We start from the raw sequence: 19,886 nt of genomic DNA, 5'->3' as shown, positions 1-19,886 counted from the left end.
TCCAACATTTAATGGCTGGGTGTTTGGGGCTGAATTGTGTCTTCCAAAATTCATGTGTTGAAGCCTTAATCCCCAGTACCTCTGAATGTGACTGTATTTGTAGATAGTGCCTTTAGAGAGGCATTAAGTTAAAGTCAGGCCGTTAGGATGGGGCCTATTTCAATCTGACTGGTGTCCTTGTAAGAGGAAATTTGGAAATACAGGTACCAGGGTATGCATGCACAGAGGAAACAACTTGTGAGGATACAAGAAGAGGGTGGCCATCTGCAAGCCAAGGGGAGGGGTCTCAGAAAAAGCCAACCCTTCTGACATCTTGATTTTGGACTTCAAGCTTCCTGAATTGTGAGAAAATACATTTATTGTTGTCACCCAGTCTGTGGTATTTTGTAATGGCAGCCTTAACAAACTAACACACTAGGTAAAAAGAAGACCATGGGAGAAAACTGTGCAAAGATGATAAAAGATAAGTTCCTGGATTATTGTGTCACAGAAGAGTATCTTGTCACAGAAGCCAAGGCAATAGTGTTTCAAAAAGAGGGAAGCGGTGGACAGTGTTGAACTCTACTCAGAGGTCAGGATGAGAACTGAAAAATGTTCTTTGGATTTAGCAACTTGGAGGTCATTGGTATTCTTAACACAGACTCTCTTGGTGGAGTGAAAGTGCAGAAAGTCAGAATGGTGTAGGTTAGAGTCAGTGGGAGGTGAAGAAACAAAAGCAGTGTAGATGGGACAACTCTTTGGAGGTTGGGCTGTGACGGGGGAGGGAATGAGGATTTAGGGAGTTCTTTAAAAAAAATTTTTTTTTATTATGTAAAAAAATTTTTGGCTGCGTCAGGTCTAAGTTGTGGCACATGGGATCTTTTGTTGCGGTGTGCGGGCTTCTCTCTAGCTGTGGCGTGCAGACTTCTCTCTAGCTGTGGTGCGCGGGCTCCAGAGCGCGTGGGATCAGTCGTTGTGGCCTGTGAGCTTAGTTGCCCTGTGGCATGTGGGGTCTTAGTTCCCCGACCAGGGATTGAACCAGCGTTCCCTGCATTGCAAAACGGATTCTTAACCACTGGACCACTAGGGAAGTCCCTAGGGAGTTCTTTTTAATGAGCGTGACTTGACCTTGTTTATAAGTCAATGGAAAGATTCTAATTTAAAGAACAAACTGAATATATAAGAGAAAGTAATTGGCAGAATAACATTCTTGAGAAGGCTGGAGGGGACAGAGTTCACAGCAGACATGGGGGAAGGGGGCAGTTGACCTTTTTGTTAACATAAGGGAAGAAAAGGATAGAAGGATTGTTGTTCATTTTCTGGCTGGTGAAGGTCCTAGGTTTTTAAGCAATCTTTGCTTCCTAAAATGAAATCTCAGTTCAACTTTGCCTTATAACTAGTGTCATTTCCTCTCATGTTCTGGCATTTAGTTGGTTGTCTTATTTTCAGTGTGGTTGTGAGTCTTCACCTTAATGCCACTGGTATTTGAGTGAGAAGTTGGGAGAAGCTTCAAAGGCCAGTTGCTAGTCAAGACACCATTAAAATGACAAGTTTGTATATTCTCAAGTTTTACATTTAAGTACTTATGCCATCTGGCATTTATGATATATGCAGGAAGTCTAATACTTTTCCCAACTTGCTAGTCAGTTATCCACATACCATTTTAAATTCAGTATTTGAGTACCTATTAATTGATTTGTGTGATAGGGAAAATAAATGAGAAATCACCTTTCTCAAAGGCCTTAGTATTTATGCAGTAATTAAATAAATATACCAATGAGTATAATATGTCAACAAATTAAGTACCATAAACCCGATTATCGTTTGTAGTTCAACCACAGAGAGGTTAGATTTTCCTGGATTCCTAAAGAATCAGATTTGATAGGGAACAATAGCAGGTTGGAGATACGGGAGGGGATTTAGAGGGTGCAGGGTGTCCAGGGAGGGACCAGAATGAGCAAAGCCTCAAGCAAGAAACTGTAGGATGTCTTTGGGAAATTAGGTTAAATTATGGTGGAAGACAAGTAATGCTCGAGTGAGTTTATTCTTCACTTAGTAGACAGCAAAAGAAAACACATTGGCCTAGAGATGGTTCGGGGCTCTAAAATGGGTGATTCAAGCTATACTTGAAGAGGATTAATTAACTTAGAATGTAGTTTAGATTGATGGGACAAAAATTTAAACAATAGGCATGTTACAAAGTGAAGGAAAGTTTATTAAAAGTCAAGAAAATATGTAAGATTGTACATAATGAAAATTTCAAGTTTAAGTTAAGTTCCTCACTGTCTCAATAAGCAGGGCTTTTTAAAATTGATGTTTATGGTACAAACTTCTCCACAAAAGCTCATCAGTGAACAAAATCTTATATTGTCCTCTTGGCCCTATCTTGGCCTCCTCAGAGGGGAGGGCCAGATGGCATCAAAGATGCTGTGGAAGAAAGGGGACAGAACCCTTGGGATAAACAAAGTAGGTAGCTTCTCTCATTCTTCCTTCTCAGATAGTGACACCCTTTGATGGGAAGAGTGAAGGGGTTATGAGACAGGAAAGACATACGGAGATGAAGCAGAGCAGCATTTTTGACTGATGAGCTAGGAGAGGTCAGAAAGGAAAGCAGGGGGCTGCCACTAACAGGTGACCTCACGTTTAAGGGAGAAAGTGCTACATGAGTTTTCTGATCTCTTTCCGTGTTGTTTTGCCCAGTTTACCAGGGGGCAGACAGTCATGGCCCAGGGCCTTCATCCAGAGAAAAGGCCCATACGGTTGGAGCAAGTGGGACAGAATAGGGTGAAAAGAAGCCCCTTTTTTTCCAAAAAAAATACCTGTGCCCCTAAAAATGTCAGTTATGCTCCCTTTGGGGGTGAGTTCCCCGCTCTGATGCCCCTCTCAGATGTTCAGAAACATCTACAGCTAGCCCTATGCACTCTGATGTCCAAAGGAAGTACAGCTTTTCAGGAGGGCAGACAGCTTGTGGACAATCAAGTTTTCCTTGCATCTGCTTATACCTCACCTGTTTGGACTCTGGCTGCTTTTGAAGGGCCGGCAGCTTACTTATGCATTGGCTTAGATTTCTCTACGTTCTCCCTTTTTGGAGTTCCAGTTCTGCTTCTAAGACTTAAGATGCCAGACAAGAGGTTAAAATTATTATAATCACCCATGTGTCAAGCGCTGGTGGTTAAGAGTAATAGATAGGAGGCAATAAAAATGAAAGTAAAAAAGAAATTTTAGGAAAAACAAATTAAGGAATCGTGAATTTAGGGTATAATAGGTCTTCAAAACAGATGCTAAATTGTTGAAGGGTGAAGGAGCCCAGAGGGAGTCAAACAGAACAGTACAACCCAGGTGCCAACAGCACTACTCTCCTTAGAAGGTCATGGTCCCAGCTCTGAGACTTACGGCCTCAAAGCAGCAGAAATCTGGCTGAGGAGAGTCAGCCAAGACTGAGACTTCATGTACCAAGTGTGAAAAGCCATAGCTTACACGGGTGTCTCCTCCTAAGACTCCTTCTCCTGTGGTTCTCTGCCCCCTGCCCTCCCCAGTCTGACATTCCCTGTCAGCTTTGTGCCATTTCCACAATTCCCTTATTTCTTGCAGCTGAACTGATTCGGTGAGAGGGGGGGTGATCTTCTGGTTTCTCTGAAGTCACATTTGACAGGCCTCTGGGCCAACGTGTGTTCTTCTAGCTCTGAATGCTGAGCAGGATGGAGAGAAGGGCAGGAGGGGCTCCACACGTCTGGATCAGGAACCTCATTTCTCAGCCTTTCCCCTCGGAGACCTATCTTTCCAAAGCACGAACTGGCTGAAGGTGCTTCCTTCCCCTAGAGCCACCCTGTTCTCCTATTACCTTTCCTTTCTCCTTAATCCACTCACCTTTCTCACTATAAAGAAATCAGTCTGATGGAGGGGACGAAAACTAGACTGAGCGGAAAGAAAGCAAAGAAACCATTAGAGATAGAAAATGTATTTATTATTATGCAAATAGCTGTGCAAACTGGGGCCCTGGCAAGCTGCCAAAGGATCTTCCCAAATATCTTGTGCATCCCTGTATTACACGCACCACATCAGTACCACATCCAAGAGAACAAAATTCGAATTCAGAAAACAGAGTACCTCAGAGGCCCACCAGATCCTGATTCCTTTTTGAAATATTCTATTACAGTAGCTTTGAGCAAACATCTTAGCTGGTTGCTGAAGGCTGGATCTGATGCTGAGCCGATTGTTAAGGCACCGGCTGTCCTAAGGAGGAAGATGGGGCCTGTGGATGAAGGATGGCAGCCTTGCTTCTAGGAAAGTAGTAGCTGGTAAGGATGGTCAAGGAATATATATTTCATCACTTTAAAAAACTTTAAAACTTTTTAAGATCAACTTTACTAAAATGACTAGTTCTTTAGTAATTATTGAAATAACCACTCCAGAAGTAGCATGCTTTAGTTTCTTTTTACCATATCATAAATCTTTCCAATATTGTTAGTACTTATTACTGTAGAATTATTATCTGATATACTAAAACTCTTTTGATACTGCTTGAATTGTGCAAGTGTATAAAACATAACTTCTCTGCTAAGTTTTTACATTGGTTTAAAGAAACCACCACTGAGTGAATTCATTTCAGTAAGTATCTAAGTAAAAAGATGAAGTTTCTGTATAATTATAGCACTTGGGGGCCAATTCAGCTTCTTCTAGTAACTCTGGGCTCAGTACAGTTCAAACAATGCTAACTTATACAGCAAGCAGGTCATTAGAAGAAAATACTAGTCCAGCAAATCTACATTATATCCTCATGGTCAAAATGAATTTCACACTGCTCCTTAAGAATACATTGAATGGGTTCAGAAATAAAACAGTTCACTTGTTTGTTTGCTGGTGTGTTTATTTTAGTGAACAGGGTGAAGTTCTTAGAATCAGGCCTTGGTCTGTGGGCCTGAAGGATCTCCAGAGAATTGATGTGAAAAAGATTCAGTATGTTAGCAAGTGGCAATTCTTCAATTAATTCCCCTCTTTGTATATCTTTTAATTTAGCTGTTGGCACCCAGAAACGCTTGGGTATATTTTACCTCCTTGGATATATACAAGTTAGAAAATGCTCCTTAGTTTTTTCTCATTGAAGAGGGGTAGACTGAAAAACATGGCAGAAGAAGACTTGGCCTTGGATTAAATAATGACACCAGAAAAATGCAAGACATTTTCCCCTTCTGAGCTGGAAGTGCACACCATCAGGATAACAAAAGGATACATGTAAGTTGGGATGCCTCTTGAGGCCAAGTGTTTCCGAATAAGTCGCTCAGTACCATACCAGTTAAAACCTTCTGTGGCATGTCCAATGCGTGGAAGATGGACACTTGCTGTTAAAAAAAAAAAAAGAATCATGATGTCTTCATTCATCAAATTGATTAATGTGTATAAAATATACATAGGAGATAATAACATATTCTGAGTCACTTTGTGGTTTCCAATGAACAAAATGTATATAATGTTGGTGTGTCCCACTCAAAGTATATGATTATAATGTCAAAAATATTCTGGGGAGGGGTTGTAATAGGGGAAGATTAAATTAATTCTATTGAACACAAGGACCTACAGGCTCTGGAAATAAGTAGGTACTATGGAAATAAAATACGATCAATGATCAAGATGTAATTAAAATAAGCAAAGATTCTTTAACAAGTCAAGGGGACTTCCCTGGTGGCGCAGTGGTTAAGAATCCGCCTGCCAGTGCAGGGGACGTGGGTTTGATACCTGGTTTGGGAAGATCCCACATGGTGCAGAGCAACTAAGCCTGTGAGCCACAACTACTGAGGCTGCGTTCTAGAGCCCTCGAGCCACAACTACTGAGCCCCAGCGCCTAGAGCCTATGCTCCGCAACAAGAGAAGCCGCTGCAATGAGAAGCCCGTGCACCGCAACGAAGGCGTAGCCCCCACTCGTTGCAACTAGAGAAAGCCCGTGCACAGCAATGAAGACCCAATGCAGCCAAAAATAATAAAATAAATTTATTTAAAAAAAGTCAATCAGTTCAAGAAACTGTGAGACACACTGGGCTTAGAAACAAAATTGAAGTCGGGTTTTTGGCAGAGAACTGTCTGCTAATGCGGACTGGGACTCTCCAAGAGGCGTTTCACAACTGCATTATGACCAGTTTACTTCATCTCTGGTCCTTTACTTCCTCATCTGTAAAATGATACAAATACCCAAGTGGATACAGGCGGTCCACAGAGATAATGGATACAAAAGTGATGTAGAAAGGAAAAGGGCTTTGCAAATACAAGATGGGGAGGTTGTTACTTCTGTGATCTCTCATACTGGGGCTTACCTTTACCATGTATGCTGAATGGGGTCTTGACATTTCTTACCTCCCTTTAAAAATCACATCATATGCTTGGGAGCAGAAATTCATCTATCCCTGGGCACAAGTGGAAGAGCTTACCTTTCTTTTTCTTTGCTGCTAAAAATATCTTCTTCAGGCCCTCGTCTAGGGCTGCCATCTTAATGCCAGACAGGACATTGGCACGATCACGGTGCTGGGCCACAATCAAGGCCAACTAGGAGGAATGATCATTAGCTGGGTGGGAGCAGGAGTAGTTTCAAGGGGAGGTGATGGGAGTCAAAGTTCAGCTCTGATAAACTGATGTGGTTGTTTACTTACCAAATCTTGCCCTTTGTTTCTTGACTCTTTATCATCAATAGGAAATAAAAGGACACCTCCCAAACTCAAATCTGAGGTAAAACAAAAGGGAGCAACAGAAAGAACACAAAGTTCACTACAGAATGAGATCCCTGAGGAAGGACTACTCTGAATCCTCCTTATGTCTTGCCTTTTCCAAATCCACTCAGGTATGGGTAAGAGTGGCACCCCGTCTTGTTCCTGATATTAGAGGAAAAGCTTTCAATTCTTGTGGAATATAATGTTAGCTGTGGGTTTGCTGTATACGGCCTTTTATATTATACTGAAGTATGTTCCTTCTATACCCAATCTGCAGAGGGTATGTTATCGAAAGGATGTTGTATTTTGTCAAATGATTTCTCTGCATATATTGAGATGATCACTTTTATCTTTCATTCTATTAATGTGGTGTATAACATTTATTGATTTGTGTATGTGAACCATCCCTACATCCCAGGGAAAATTCCTGCTAGGTCATGGTATGTAATCCTTTTAATGAGTTCCTGAATTAGGTTTGCTAATATTTCATTGAGAATTTTTGCATCAATGTTTACCAGAGATATTGGTCTATAGTGTTGTTTTCTTGTAGTGTCCTTATCTGGCTTTGATATTGGTAATACTGGCCTCACAGAATGAGTTTGGAAGTGTTCCCTCCTCTTCAATTTTCTGGAAGAGTTTGAGAAGGACTGATGTTAATTCTCCTTTGAATGTTTGGTAGAATTTGCCAGTGAAGCCATCTGGTCCTGGAGTTTCCTGTGTTGGGAGGTTTTTAATTACTGAGTCAATCTCTTTACTCATCATTGATTTGTTCAGACTTTCTAGTTCTTACTGGCTCAGTCTTGGTAGGTTGTATTCTATGAACTTATCCATTTCTTCTAGGTTATCTAATTTGTTGGTGTACAATTATTCATAGTAGTTTCTTATGATTCTATGTATTTCTGTAGGGTCAGTTATAATTTCTTTTCTGGTTTTATTTGAGTATTTCCTCTTTTTCTTAGTCTTGCTAAAGGTTTATCAATTTTGTTTATCTTTTTGAAAAACTAGCTCTTAGTTTCATTGACCTTTTGTTTTTCTGGTCTCTATTTCATTTATTTCTGCTCTGAATTTTACATCCTTTATTCTGCTAACTTTGGGCTTAATTTACTCCTCTTTTCTAATTCCTTGAGGGGTAAAGTTAGGTTGACTATTTGTGATCTTTCTAATTTCTTAATATTTGCATTTATTACTGTAAGCTTCCCTCTCAGAACTGTTTTTGCAGCACCCCATAGGTTTTGGTATGTTGCGTTTCTATTTTCATTTTTTTGAAATATTCTTTGATTTTCCTGTTGGTTTTTTCTTTGACCCATTGGTTGTTCAGGAGTGTGTTGTTTAGTTTGCACACACTTGCAGATTTTCCAGCTTTCCTCGTTTTATTTCTAGTTTCATACTATTGTGAACAGAAAAGATACTTGGTATGATTTCAATTGTCTTATTTTGCTAAGATTTGTTTTTTGCTCTGTCATATGATGTCTCCTTGAAAATGTTCCATGTGCACTTAAGAAGAATGTGTATTCTGCTGCTGTTGGATGGAATGTTCTATAGATGCCTGTTAGGTCCACTGGGTCAAATGTTTGGTTCAAGCCCATCATTTCCTTGTTGATTTTGTCTGGATGATTTACGTATCACTGACAGTGGAGTACTGAAGTCCCCTATTATTATTGTATTGTTGTCTATTTCTCCCTTCATAGCTATTAATATTTGCTTAATGTATTTAGGTACACAGATGTTATGTGCATATATGTTTACAACTGTTGTATCTTCTTGATGAATTGATCCCTGTATCATTATATAATGACCCCTTTGTTTCTTATTACCATTTTTGGCTTAGAGTCTATTTCGTGTGATATAAATATAGCTATTTCCACTTTCTTTTAGTTTCCACTTGCATGGAATATATTTTTCCATCTCTTCACTTTGAGTCTGCATATGTCTTTAAGGCCCAAGTGGGTCTCTTATAGGCAGTATATAGTTGGGTCTTGTTATTTTTATCCATCTAGCCACTCTGTGCCTTTTGATTGATGAATTCAATCCATTTACATTTTATTTATTTATTTATTTATTTATTTTTGGCTGTGCTGGGTCTTCATTGCTGCACGTGGGCTTTCTCTAGTTGTGGCTAGTGGGGGCTACTCTTCACTGTGGTGCACAGGCTTCTCATTGTGGTGGCTTCTCTTGTTGTGAAGCAAGGCTCTAGGCACGCGGGCTCAGGAGTTGTGGCACAGGGGCTTAGTTGCTCCACAGCATGTGGGATCTTCCCAGACCAGGGCTCGAACCCGTGTCCCCTGAACTGGCAGGCAGATTCTTAACCACTGCACCACCAGGGAAGTCCCCAATCCATTTACATTTAGAGTAATTATATGTAAGGACTTACTAATGTCATCTTGTGCTTTCCAGTGGTTTTGTACTTCCATTGTTTCTCTTTCCCTCTGTTTTCTGCCTACCTTCGTAAATTGGTTATTTTTTGTGGTGGTATACTCTGGTTCCCCCTTCTCTGTCTTTTGTGGATCTGCTCTAGGTTTTTGCTTTGTGGTTACTATGGCGCTTACATGAAACATAGAACAGTGTTCAACTGCCTATAAAAGCTCCACCCTTTTACTCCTCCCTTTTATATTATACATGTAACAATTTACCTCTTTTTATGTTTTTATGTAATTCATTAGCAATTTACAGTAGCTATAGTTATTTTTACTACTCTTTTCCTTTAACCTTTAAATTATAGTTGAGTGGTTAACACACCATCCTAACACTGAGTTAGTTTTCTAAATCTGACTCTATATATTTTACCTTTATCAGTGTGTTGTGTACTTTCATATGTGTTCATGTCACTGATTAGTGTCTTTTCATTTTGGCTTGAAGAACTCCTTTCAGCATTTCTTGCAAGGCAGGTCTAGTGGTGGTGAATTCCCTCAGCTTTTGTTTGCCTAGGAAAGCCTTTATTTCTCCTTCATACCCAATAGATAACTTTGCTGGTAAAGTATTCTTGGCTGGAAATTCTGATATTTCAACACTTTGAATATGTTATTCCACTCTCACGACCTGTAGAGTTTCTGCTAGGAAATCTGCTGATAGCCTAATAGGGGTTCCTTTGTAGGTTACATTCTTGTTTTCCCTGGCTGCTTTTAAGATTCTTTATCATTGATTTTTGACAGTTTCATTATAATATGTCTTGGAGAAGGTCTTTTTGCATTGAGATTACAGGGTGATCTATTAGCTTCATGGACATGTGTGTCCAAGACTTTCCCCAGGTTTAGAAAGTTCCCAGCTATTATTTCTTAAACTCTTTGTCCCCTTCTCCTTCTAGAAGCCCAATTATTCTGATATTTGTGTTTTCTTGTTTCAATCTCGTAACTCACATAAGTTTGCTTCGCTCTTTTAAAATTTCTGTTCTTTCATCTCTTCCGTGTTATTTCAAAATTCCTATCTCCCGAAGTCACTTATTCTTTCTTCCATATGGTCTCCCCCGCTATAGCTGCTCTCTATTGCATTCTTCATCTCATCCACTGACTTCCTCAGCTCTACGATTTGTTTTGTTTTTTAAAATTTCAATCTCTTTGAAAAGAAGTCATTATGTTAACATATTTTATTCCTGATTTTACTGAGTTGCCTGAGTCTTCTTGTAAAATTCATTGAGTTTCTTTGTAACTGCTATTCTGAATTCTTTGTCAGTCAGATCATAATATTCTGTGCCTTTGAGCACGGTTGCTAGAGAACTGTCATTTTCTTTTTGTGATGCCATATTTCCTTGATTTTTCATATTCCTGGTACATGCTGGTGCTTTTGAATCTGAAGTAGCGGATACGTCCTAAACTCTGTGCTCATTACCGTCAGCAGATGGGGTATTATGTTCTATGGTTTTGATATTATCTCAGTTTTTCCTATGTGTTTGTGCTCCACTCTTCTTGCTCTGTCTTGTGGCCAAATTTTTAAGCTTTTGTGTCTTCTCTGATTCTTACAATTCACCAGGTTGGCTGCACACCTTTTTTCCCCAGAAGGTGGAAACCAAGTTTGTGGTTTCTTCCCTGCCCATCAACAGGACCTGTTTTGAGTGGGCTCCTGGTCTAGCAGAGCTCGCTCTCATGGACACCCTGCGGAGCAAGCACAGGGAGCCAGCAGCAGAGTTGGGGGGAGGTGTGGGCTTAACACTTGGTGCATTGGGAGTGCCCACACACCTGGTAGGGAGACCCCCCAGGGTGGCACCCCCAGGGGTCCTTGAGTGAACTTCCTACTTCCTGAGCACATGTCTTTGACACCATTTGAAATTCTTATCTGCCTCTTTCCCAATATCCTTCCTTCCCACAGTCGTGGAGCTCCCCACCTTAGTACTCCAGACGCTGGCAGAGAGAAACAGGTTTTTCCAGCTGTGTTGCACCTGGCGAGGGTAGCTGGGTGCCTCTGCCAGAAAAATCAGCCCCTCGAAGTGTTTCCTTGGGGGCAGGGTTGATGCTGGGAAAGTCTCTTACCACCTTGGCTGCAAGCAAAGTCATATTTTTCTTTTTCTCCAATGGTGTGCCAGAGTCTCCCTTCAGGAAGGTTGGACTTCTGCAAGTTCTGTGTGTGGGTACCTGCCCAGGGCAGCACTCACCTGATTTTTGCCCTACAGCAGTGGGAGGGGTCTAGGCAGTTTTGCTGGCTCCACTGGTTCCTTGCCTATACGGAGCTGTGTCTGTCTCTTACCAGTTGCAGTGGTGGGTGAGTCTTCTCTTGGGTCTCCCAAAAGACCCACCAAAGCACCTTTGTTCATGTTTAGATGTCTAAACCATCGGTTAAAAAGGGAGATTAAAGAAGGAATGTCTTATGCAACCATGTCACCCCCTTCACGCCTGAATTTTTATGATCTAATTCAGTGCCTCTCAAACGCTGCCTACAAAGTACTCCTGTAGGCATTGGAGAGTGAATGCAAAACCCAGAGGCATCCAGGCTGGGAGGAGGTGGGGCACTATGAACGTAAAATTCCTTCAGAAGAGTCTTACGTTTGTCTTAAACTATTCAAATATTGTATTCTACCATACTTACATATTTGTATTTGAATATTTTCCTACCTCACCCAAATCAAATCAAATTCTCTAGAGAAACGAGCTAATTTAATTCTATGGCTTTGCATACTCCAATTTTTTTTTTTTTTTTTTTGGCCTACTCCAGTTTGAACCTTTTGTCCTCTCAATCCATCCTGCATACCCCAATTGTTCAGGTCATTCTAAAATATTTGCTCTGCTGTGCCATTCTTCTACTCAAATCTCCCATATCTAGCCACTAGCCATTGGATAAGGTACTGCCTAGAATGGCATCTCCCTGGACAAGTCATGTACAGTCTTCTATAATGTGGCCCAAATCTCTCTTCTTTAAAATCTAACTCTCCTCTATTCCTCAGCCTAAACCCTCTATTCCAGCCTGTCTGACCTACACAACATTCCCCAAAAACATTCACTGTGTAGCTGCAGGGATCATTCAATATCCCATACTGGGAACGGTGGAGTTACAGGGATACCAAAAAGAATGAGACATGGTTATGGACTCTCCTGTCCTTTCTCTCCACCTATTTAAATTCAACCCAACCTACCCTTCCAGGCCTAAGAGAACGTTCACCACTTTCCATGAAGCCCTCCCGATAACTCAAGCCCACTTTTCATCTACCCTGCTCCACCTTATTTCAGTCCTTCTTCAGAAAACAGTGCACACCCCCATCTCTGTTTCCTTACTGACCACTTACGCCTTAACTCTGTGCAACCAGGTTTTACTTTTCACACTCTCTCCAAGTGCTCCAAGGTCATGTGACTGCCCTTGGGGCAAATCCAATGGCCTTTTCCCAATGCTCATCCTCACGTCAGTGTCTGACACTACAGACCACTTCTTGACATCTCTCTTCCCTTGTACCTCAAAACACTCCATTCTCAAGGTTCTCTTATTTTTCTGACAATTCCTTCTTTCTCCCCTTCTTGCCTCTGCTCCTAAATGGAGGTGTTTTCCATGCTCTATTCTCTGCCCTCCCACTCCTCACTCAAATGGGAACTTCTCAGCCGGCATCTCTAACTCCGTCCTCCTCCTGAATTCTCTCCTTCTCCAGCTGCCCAATCAATATCTAGATCTGGGTTAATTATTTCACACATATTAAGCCCTGTAATATGTAATCTGTTTTAGTAGAAAGAGGATTCACTCTAAGTCCTTACATCCCCTTCTACCCTGGAGAAGTGAGCAGAAGAATCAGGAAAAAAACAATCTCTAAGAAATGTGAAGAGCCCTCCTCCACTGGACAAGATCCTTTATTTCCTATGGAACTTGAGAGGCTAATCACAATAATCACTTTACTCCTCTTGCCACTTTGTGATCTCTACACATAACAGGAGGTGCCCTGGCCCCTCCCTATGCCAAGGGGGAATAGTGTTCAGCTTCCAAGTTCCCCTGCCCTGCACAGCTCTACTTCTGCCTCCAGGGAGTGTTACTTCATAATACAACCTCCTTCCCTTCAGCACCCAGGTCTTGTTAGCACTTCAGTGGTATGTCTCAGTTCTCTCCCACAGGACTCTGACACTTTCAGGAGATATTCCCTCAAGAAGATGGAGGCAATTGGGTAAACAATGAAATGATCTTCAAGCCAACACTTTTAACATGCTTGCAGGGATTGACATTTATCAAAGTACTTGCACATTCATTCATTATCCTCATTATAGTCCCATGCGGTGGGTGGAATAAGTATTATTCACAAATTACAAATGAGAAAACAGACACAGGGAGGGGAAGGGATTGCCTCAAAGTCGCATATCAACCAGCTGACTGATGACAGAATGCGGCTCCAACTGGCTCGTCCCGCTCCTCATCTAGTGCTTTTTAACGCACCTAATACTTGTCCTAAGCGTCCTCTCCCCTCTTCTCCCATCCCTACCCCTTCTTTCTGCTTTGCTTCTTACCTTTCATTCTCCCAGCCAGCTCATATATTTTTCTTGGCTCAGCAGATCTTTTTTCCAGAGCTGTGAATAAACCACCTCTGCCCCAGCGGCCAGAGTCATCTGATAGAAGAAAGAGAAAATTTTCTTCTATAGGAGGCAAAATCCAGTCCACAATTTAAAAAAACAAAGGTACACCGAAGAGACCTGTAGAAGAAACTAATCTCCTGCACATATTATACACTGGACTTCTCAAATATGTTTAGGTTTTCTGGAATATACTTGGCCATCATAACAGAAAAGCATCAAAAAAATTAGTGTTCTGAAAGAGCAGAATCTCTGCGGTACTTCTGTAATTCCTGGGAGATGGCTGAGGAAAGATGCAGAGCAGATGTAATACAACAGCACACAACTCCCATTTTACAGGTAAGAAAATGGAAAGGTTAAATGACTTACTCAAGCTGGTGCTAACACAGCTAGTTAGTACCTGGTATTTACAGTCATTCATTCATTCAATCATACTATAAATATTTGTTAGTATTACATATCAAGAACTGTTTTAGGCACTAGGGTTACAGCAGTGGACAAAAAGAAATCCCTACTCCCATGAAGCTATTTTCTAGTTCAATGAAACAAATAAGCAAATACATAGGCAATACGTCAGGTGGTGATGTATCATCAAGTAAAATAAGGTAAGAAAGTGGCTAGAGAAGAATAGAGGGGTGAGGATGGGGTCTGGGCAATCAAGAGAGACCCTCTCTGAGATGCAGCATTTGAACAATGCTTGATGTGGCGAAGTGGGGAAAGAGGGCTCCAGACAAAGGAAGTAAAAAGTACAAAGGTCATGAGGGAAGAACAGGCTTGGAGTTTGGAAAGGATTCGTTTGTCTTACAGATGTTACCTCCTTGTACTCTCTTAAAAACCTTGTGCAGAGAACAGGGCAGATCTTATACCATTATACAGATAAGGAAGTTGGGGCCCAGAGAGGCTGGGCTGCTCAACCGGATAAACAAGACGGACAAGAGTCAAATCCCAGTCTCCTGGTTCTAAAATTCACTCTTTTTGACCACACAAGACTACACTGGGCCCATTAATCACCCCTAAATCAGGGTTCTGCCTCATCTTCCCCAGACCGTGGTACCATAAAGACTCAGGCCCCACCATTTCTCCTACCTACGCAGTGCACGATGACAGCATCCTCCGCCCCAGCCTGTGGGTGGGTGACATCACCGCTTACATACTTGATGGAGGTCGAGTCCGGGTCCTCATAATCCAGTTGGGCAGAGCGTTCATCTTCCCAGTCCTCCAGGTCCTCTGGTTCGCTCTCGTCGGAAGGCAGGCAGAAGGACTGGTAATCGTTGGACTCCCACCAGGCCATCCTTCAACAGGCCAGAGAGGTAAGGAAATTAACTGGGCTTATCGCAGTTTCCCTTGGAGCACATCTTGTACTGCTATTCACAAACAGTAAGTGCCAAGTGGAGATGCAATTAGAAACTCACCCTGTTTTCTGCCTATTTGTAAATAAACAAGAAGCCTTACTGATTAGCCTAACTGCCTCCTGACTACACTTCAAACATGAGCAGCCACCGGATGTCACTGTTTTTAAGAACATGTGACTAAAAGGGAATGTTCAAGTAAACAACTCTCCTTAGGCAGCTGAAATAAAACCCTAAAATTTTCTAGCTTCAACTGAATGCATCTTCTCTGCCTTAGGCACTCAGGACTGTTCTCTTAAGTAGAATAACTGTTAAGGTTAAAGTTTAATCTTTAAAAATGTATTCTAGTACCAGCAGGAACTACCAGCTTTACAGACATTTTCTGCAATTGTAAAGTGATGTTCAACTGTGGACTCACTACTCAATAGTGACTCCTTTACCAACTGGGACCCTCAGCTTTATTAATAATGCAATCGAATAACACATACATACTTTTTCTTATGTTCTGCTTCTTCCTTTCTCCTCTTCTCCTCCTCTAATAGTTTCTTTCTCTTGGCTGCTGCTTCTTGTCTTTTCTTCCTCCTGTCCTCCAGCTCTTCTGGGCTCAGAATCCGCTTCCTTTTGGTAGACCCCTCCACAAGGCCTGGGATGAGAACCTGTAGGAAGAACAAGCTCCATAACCAGGAAAGTTGGGGGCTACCTGTTCCTTCACGAGTTTCATTCATCCCTAAAACACACTCTGAACAGAAGCAACGTGCTAATATTTCACAAGACATTGCATCTCCACGTCACCTTGGGTGGTGGGAAGTGGTAGCAAGACACTTCAATTAAGACATCTTGTAGGCATGGCAACCAGGATACTGTGCTCTAAACTCAACCAAAGCACTGCCATGGTTAGTACAGCAATACATCATTTTGATTAACTTCATTAGGAATAAGGTACTTCAGAAAATAACTTTTTAAAAAAATGGAAGGCATACCCTGCAGGATGCTATTTTAGGTTTAACCATGTTTAATGGAAATCTTCCTCAATGTATTATATCATTCTGCCTTAAACAGAATATTTCAACATCATGATTATCTTAATGACAACTAGCATTTAATGAGCCCAGATTAAGTGCCAAATACTGTGGACATTACATACAACACTTATGATTGCCATCCTCTCTTAATGACACAGGGTCATGATTGTCAGCAGCAGGGTATGGTATTTTGGTGTAATACAGTGATCCCTTCAGGGGTGGCTTAGACAGACAAGGCTGCTATCACCTGCATTAAACGGTAAAATATACGCTCCTCGTTATTATTTTTATGCCAACTTCTTACATAGTTTTTATACTAGGGTACAGTCAATGATACTTGTATTTCAACAAACACTTACACACTTATTTCTTAACCAATCACTCCCAGCATCATTTTTTGTTCTCTTAGGATGAACGTTTGAGAGAATTTATCCTTACACAAATTAATAGTTCTTACACTGCCTTTCTTTCGGAGTAACCGGCCCTCTTGACTAGTCTTCTCCAAAAGGGTTTTCTGAAGATTCACCAGGTGCTCAAACGATTTTCTGTCTTCTTTACTAGGCTCCTTAGAATAATCTTTACCTTCAAATAAGTACATGTGGTTTTCTAAAAACATAAAACACAAAGAGAAAAGTGTTAGATACTAAAGAAAACTACATTGATTCTAGTCAAAGCATAACCAGGGTGAACAAAAGAGCAGCCTGTATTCTAAATGGGCTAAGACTAGCTTGTGATGAAGGTACTGGATTTCTGGTCTCACTAATGCTGATGGGTTTGGGATCCACATGGGGATCTCGTGTATTTACTTTTCAAAGGAGAGAGCATGGCCTTTGGTCCATCTCTAGATGGTCTGTGAGTCTCTGCTGGATGCCTCCACCCTGCTGAGTTCCGGAACACTCATCTCTCGTTCATTCCACACAACTCCCCAGCATAAATCTCACTGACATTAAGATTATCTAATAAAGGTAACCAAGAGCATATTTTTAAATTCCAAACACGCTTTTAACACTCAACTTTTTGCCCCCTTTGCTGTAATATTAAAAGGAACAAGTAGGAAATCTAGGAGGGAATAAAGAAGCACAAAAACAATCCCTTAGATTTACAATATTCTTTGCAGATCTCATGAAGCATCTTCGTGAGCCTCACCACAGTTCTGATATAACTAACCCCACTTAAGAAAGGGAAAACGGAGGCTCAGACAGTGATCAGGAGACTCCCCAGTTCTCATTGCTAATAAGTGAAGAAGGCAGGATTTCCTGACTCTAAGGCCAATGTGCTCTTTTCAGTACATTACTGTTCTCTATAGAAGGATGGAAAGGTAACAGGCCAGCAAATAACAATTACAGTAACAACAATAATGGTGACAGTGTAAACTTGAACAGCATTTTATGCTATGTGTTTTGCAACTCTGTAAAAGAGTAAAGCAGGGACTAATAGCACTGTTTTACAGATGAGGACACAAAGGCTCAACGAGGTTGGGTGATGTGCCAAGATCATGAATCACATGATAAAGAGAAGTCATAACAAGCCAAGACTAGCAACCAGAGAGAAGTGAGACAATGATTCTAAAGTGAAACATATTTAATAGCACGTTACCAAAAATGTATCTTCACAGCATTATAAAATCAGCTGTAGGTATGCTTTTCCCAGAGAGTTCGAAAGCAAAACATTTTCATTCTCAAGAGATCAACTGCTTCACACTTGTACCCAAATCCAACCAGCTGTAATTCTAATTGGCATTTGCTAATTAAATCAGCAGGGGGGCTTTCAAGGAGGTGCTCTAGCAACAAGTGGAAAAAAAAATAAAGAGTCGAGAAGTGTAAAATATCAACAAATGTATCTTCATGCAATTCTCAACTTACGAATGTGATTTTAAAAATAACAGCCCGGCATTCAAGATAAAGCCACCCTGTTTTCTATTTAATTTTGATAGGGGATGCTATAATTACTAGTCTTTCATACTTATTTGTATTCTTTTAACCATGCTATCTGTCTTCAGTCTGCAGCCCAGAGAAGTTTAGAGACCACAGGCTTAGACACTTATCTATAGCCTGCCAATGGAATCACCTACCACAGAGTGAACTCTATACTCACTGATCAAAGACAAAATTCAAAATTTTAATACAACTGGGAAATCTTTTCTGGCACCTGGACTGCCTGAAAAAAAAAAAAAATTCTCAGTCCAACTGCCAAAAAAATTGTAATTATCTTTCTGGAAAACAGTGAAATTTTATTTTGTTCTATTAAACGTTAGGAAAATAGGCTGAAATTAATCTAGATGAGTGCAGAAATGGGTGCAAGCTTCAGTACTTAATGTAATCAAAATGCAACTTAAAAACAGGACCACATACATCTATTTCTTCTCCCACCTAAAATAACTACATGGCAGTAAAGGGATTTTAAAAAGATATATGAGACGACAGTGGATGAAAAGGTCAATAACTCTTTAGAAAATAGAAGTGGCTGGAGGGATGATAACAGAGTGAAAAGAACAATGGAAGCAAAACACAGGTGCCTAGTCAGGAGATGATTATAAGAACACAGACCCTTTCAATCCCCCAAAAGCTTAGAACTTACCATGGACGAGGAACTGAGGGGTGGGGGAACTGAGAGAAAATCTGCACACCAAATACAGGAGTGCCCTGAACCCCTTTACTCACGTTGTCTCCTCAATCTGAGCAAACAGGTTATTCCGACCCTTACCCACCTCATCCAAGAAGGATATTAAAGGATTCGTCTCTGGAGAAACGGAGTTGCCCAGAGAAAAGACTTCCAATACAGACATCTGGGAAGGTCCCCTTCAGTGTGAAAGACAGCTCACCAACCAGTGATGCTGGAATAAGCCCCGGGAGCCCAGATACCTGCTCAGGCCGGAGCTGCCCATCAGCTTTGGCATTTCACCAGCACACGTGAACAGCCAGCCAGAGCACACCAGGTATTTCAGGAAAACTACCAACAAGGACAAGACAAATTTTTAAAAAAGAAGGAGAAACAATTGGAGAAAAGAGAGACAACACAGCGAGTAGAAGAATACTTTGTTAAAAGATACAATAAATATTCTCCCTGGAATACTTTTTAAAAGCTATAATAAATGTCTTCAGAGAGGATGTTATACCCCTGGAATGAGAACAAGATACATTTAAAACAACAAGCAGAGAATAAGAAAGAGTTCTTGAAGAATAAAAATGGGATGCTAATATTAAAAAATTTAAAAGCTAAACTACGAGGAAAGTCAAAGAGCACTGTCTTGTAGAATCATGCCAGCTGCTGACGTTCCAATCTCCCCAAACATCCTATAAAAACCATACAGAACAACAATGATACCAAAACCACCCTGAACCCACGCCTACTACAAAACTAGGAGGCAGAGAGTACTACAAACTTCAATTTGCAGGTAGGTAGAGAAATGAACATCTCAAACCAGCTGAGTTGGCTCCCAAGCCCACGCTGGAGTAGAGTCAGGCAGACACCGCACAGAAAAGAGGCAGCGGGGTTCTAGCAACGTCAGACACAGATCAAATTTATCCCACATGAGAAGGACACACCCCAAATGGGAAAATAATGAAGAAAGGTCTGAGACCTGGCAGATCAGAGCAGCGGTTACTAAGGAATTGAAAGGAAGGAACTAGAAAGTAGTTGCAGCTTACAATTTGGGAAGGCACTGCTTCTGGGGGAAAGAGACAACTTAGAAGGGGAAGACGTGCTTTGACAGTTTGGTGGCAAAGGGAAAGAAGGAAGCAAGTGATGGAAATTCAGGGTCGTACAGAAACAAAAGAGAATCATAAAACCGGAAGTCATGCCAGCCCACTCTCCACCCAATAAAAGGAAGCAGCGTCGGGTAAAGAAACTGCCCTTCTCTGTATGAATGGAATAAGG

At 41.1% G+C, this 19,886-nt stretch overlaps 1 protein-coding gene across 3 annotated transcripts in view; it reads right to left on the bottom strand.

The window, feature by feature from the left end:
- Nucleotides 1-3,910: 3,910 nt before the first annotated feature.
- CHD1L (chromodomain helicase DNA binding protein 1 like) overlaps nucleotides 3,911-19,886 on the bottom strand; it is a gene marked incomplete at its 5' end in the record, with an annotated part of 51,017 nt that continues 35,041 nt past the window's right edge. For 2 of the 3 annotated variants that reach the window (XM_079931195.1, XM_079931196.1), the window contains 8 exons: nucleotides 3,912-4,274; nucleotides 5,210-5,318; nucleotides 6,399-6,513; nucleotides 6,618-6,688; nucleotides 13,577-13,675; nucleotides 14,726-14,931; nucleotides 15,481-15,644; nucleotides 16,468-16,616. In XM_079931195.1, coding sequence (XP_079787321.1) covers nucleotides 4,196-4,274; nucleotides 5,210-5,318; nucleotides 6,399-6,513; nucleotides 6,618-6,688; nucleotides 13,577-13,675; nucleotides 14,726-14,931; nucleotides 15,481-15,644; nucleotides 16,468-16,616 — 992 coding nt within the window. In that variant the 3' untranslated portion in view covers nucleotides 3,912-4,195. Of the gene's footprint in view, nucleotides 4,275-5,209; nucleotides 5,319-6,398; nucleotides 6,514-6,617; nucleotides 6,689-13,576; nucleotides 13,676-14,725; nucleotides 14,932-15,480; nucleotides 15,645-16,467; nucleotides 16,617-19,886 lie in introns of all 3 variants that reach the window. The other variant, XM_079931194.1, reaches the window with a different exon arrangement.

Source organism: Stenella coeruleoalba (assembly GCF_951394435.1).
Source record: "Stenella coeruleoalba genome assembly, chromosome: 1".
Lineage (NCBI taxonomy): Eukaryota > Metazoa > Chordata > Mammalia > Artiodactyla > Delphinidae > Stenella > Stenella coeruleoalba.
This window is presented reverse-complemented; position numbering and strand designations above follow the sequence as displayed.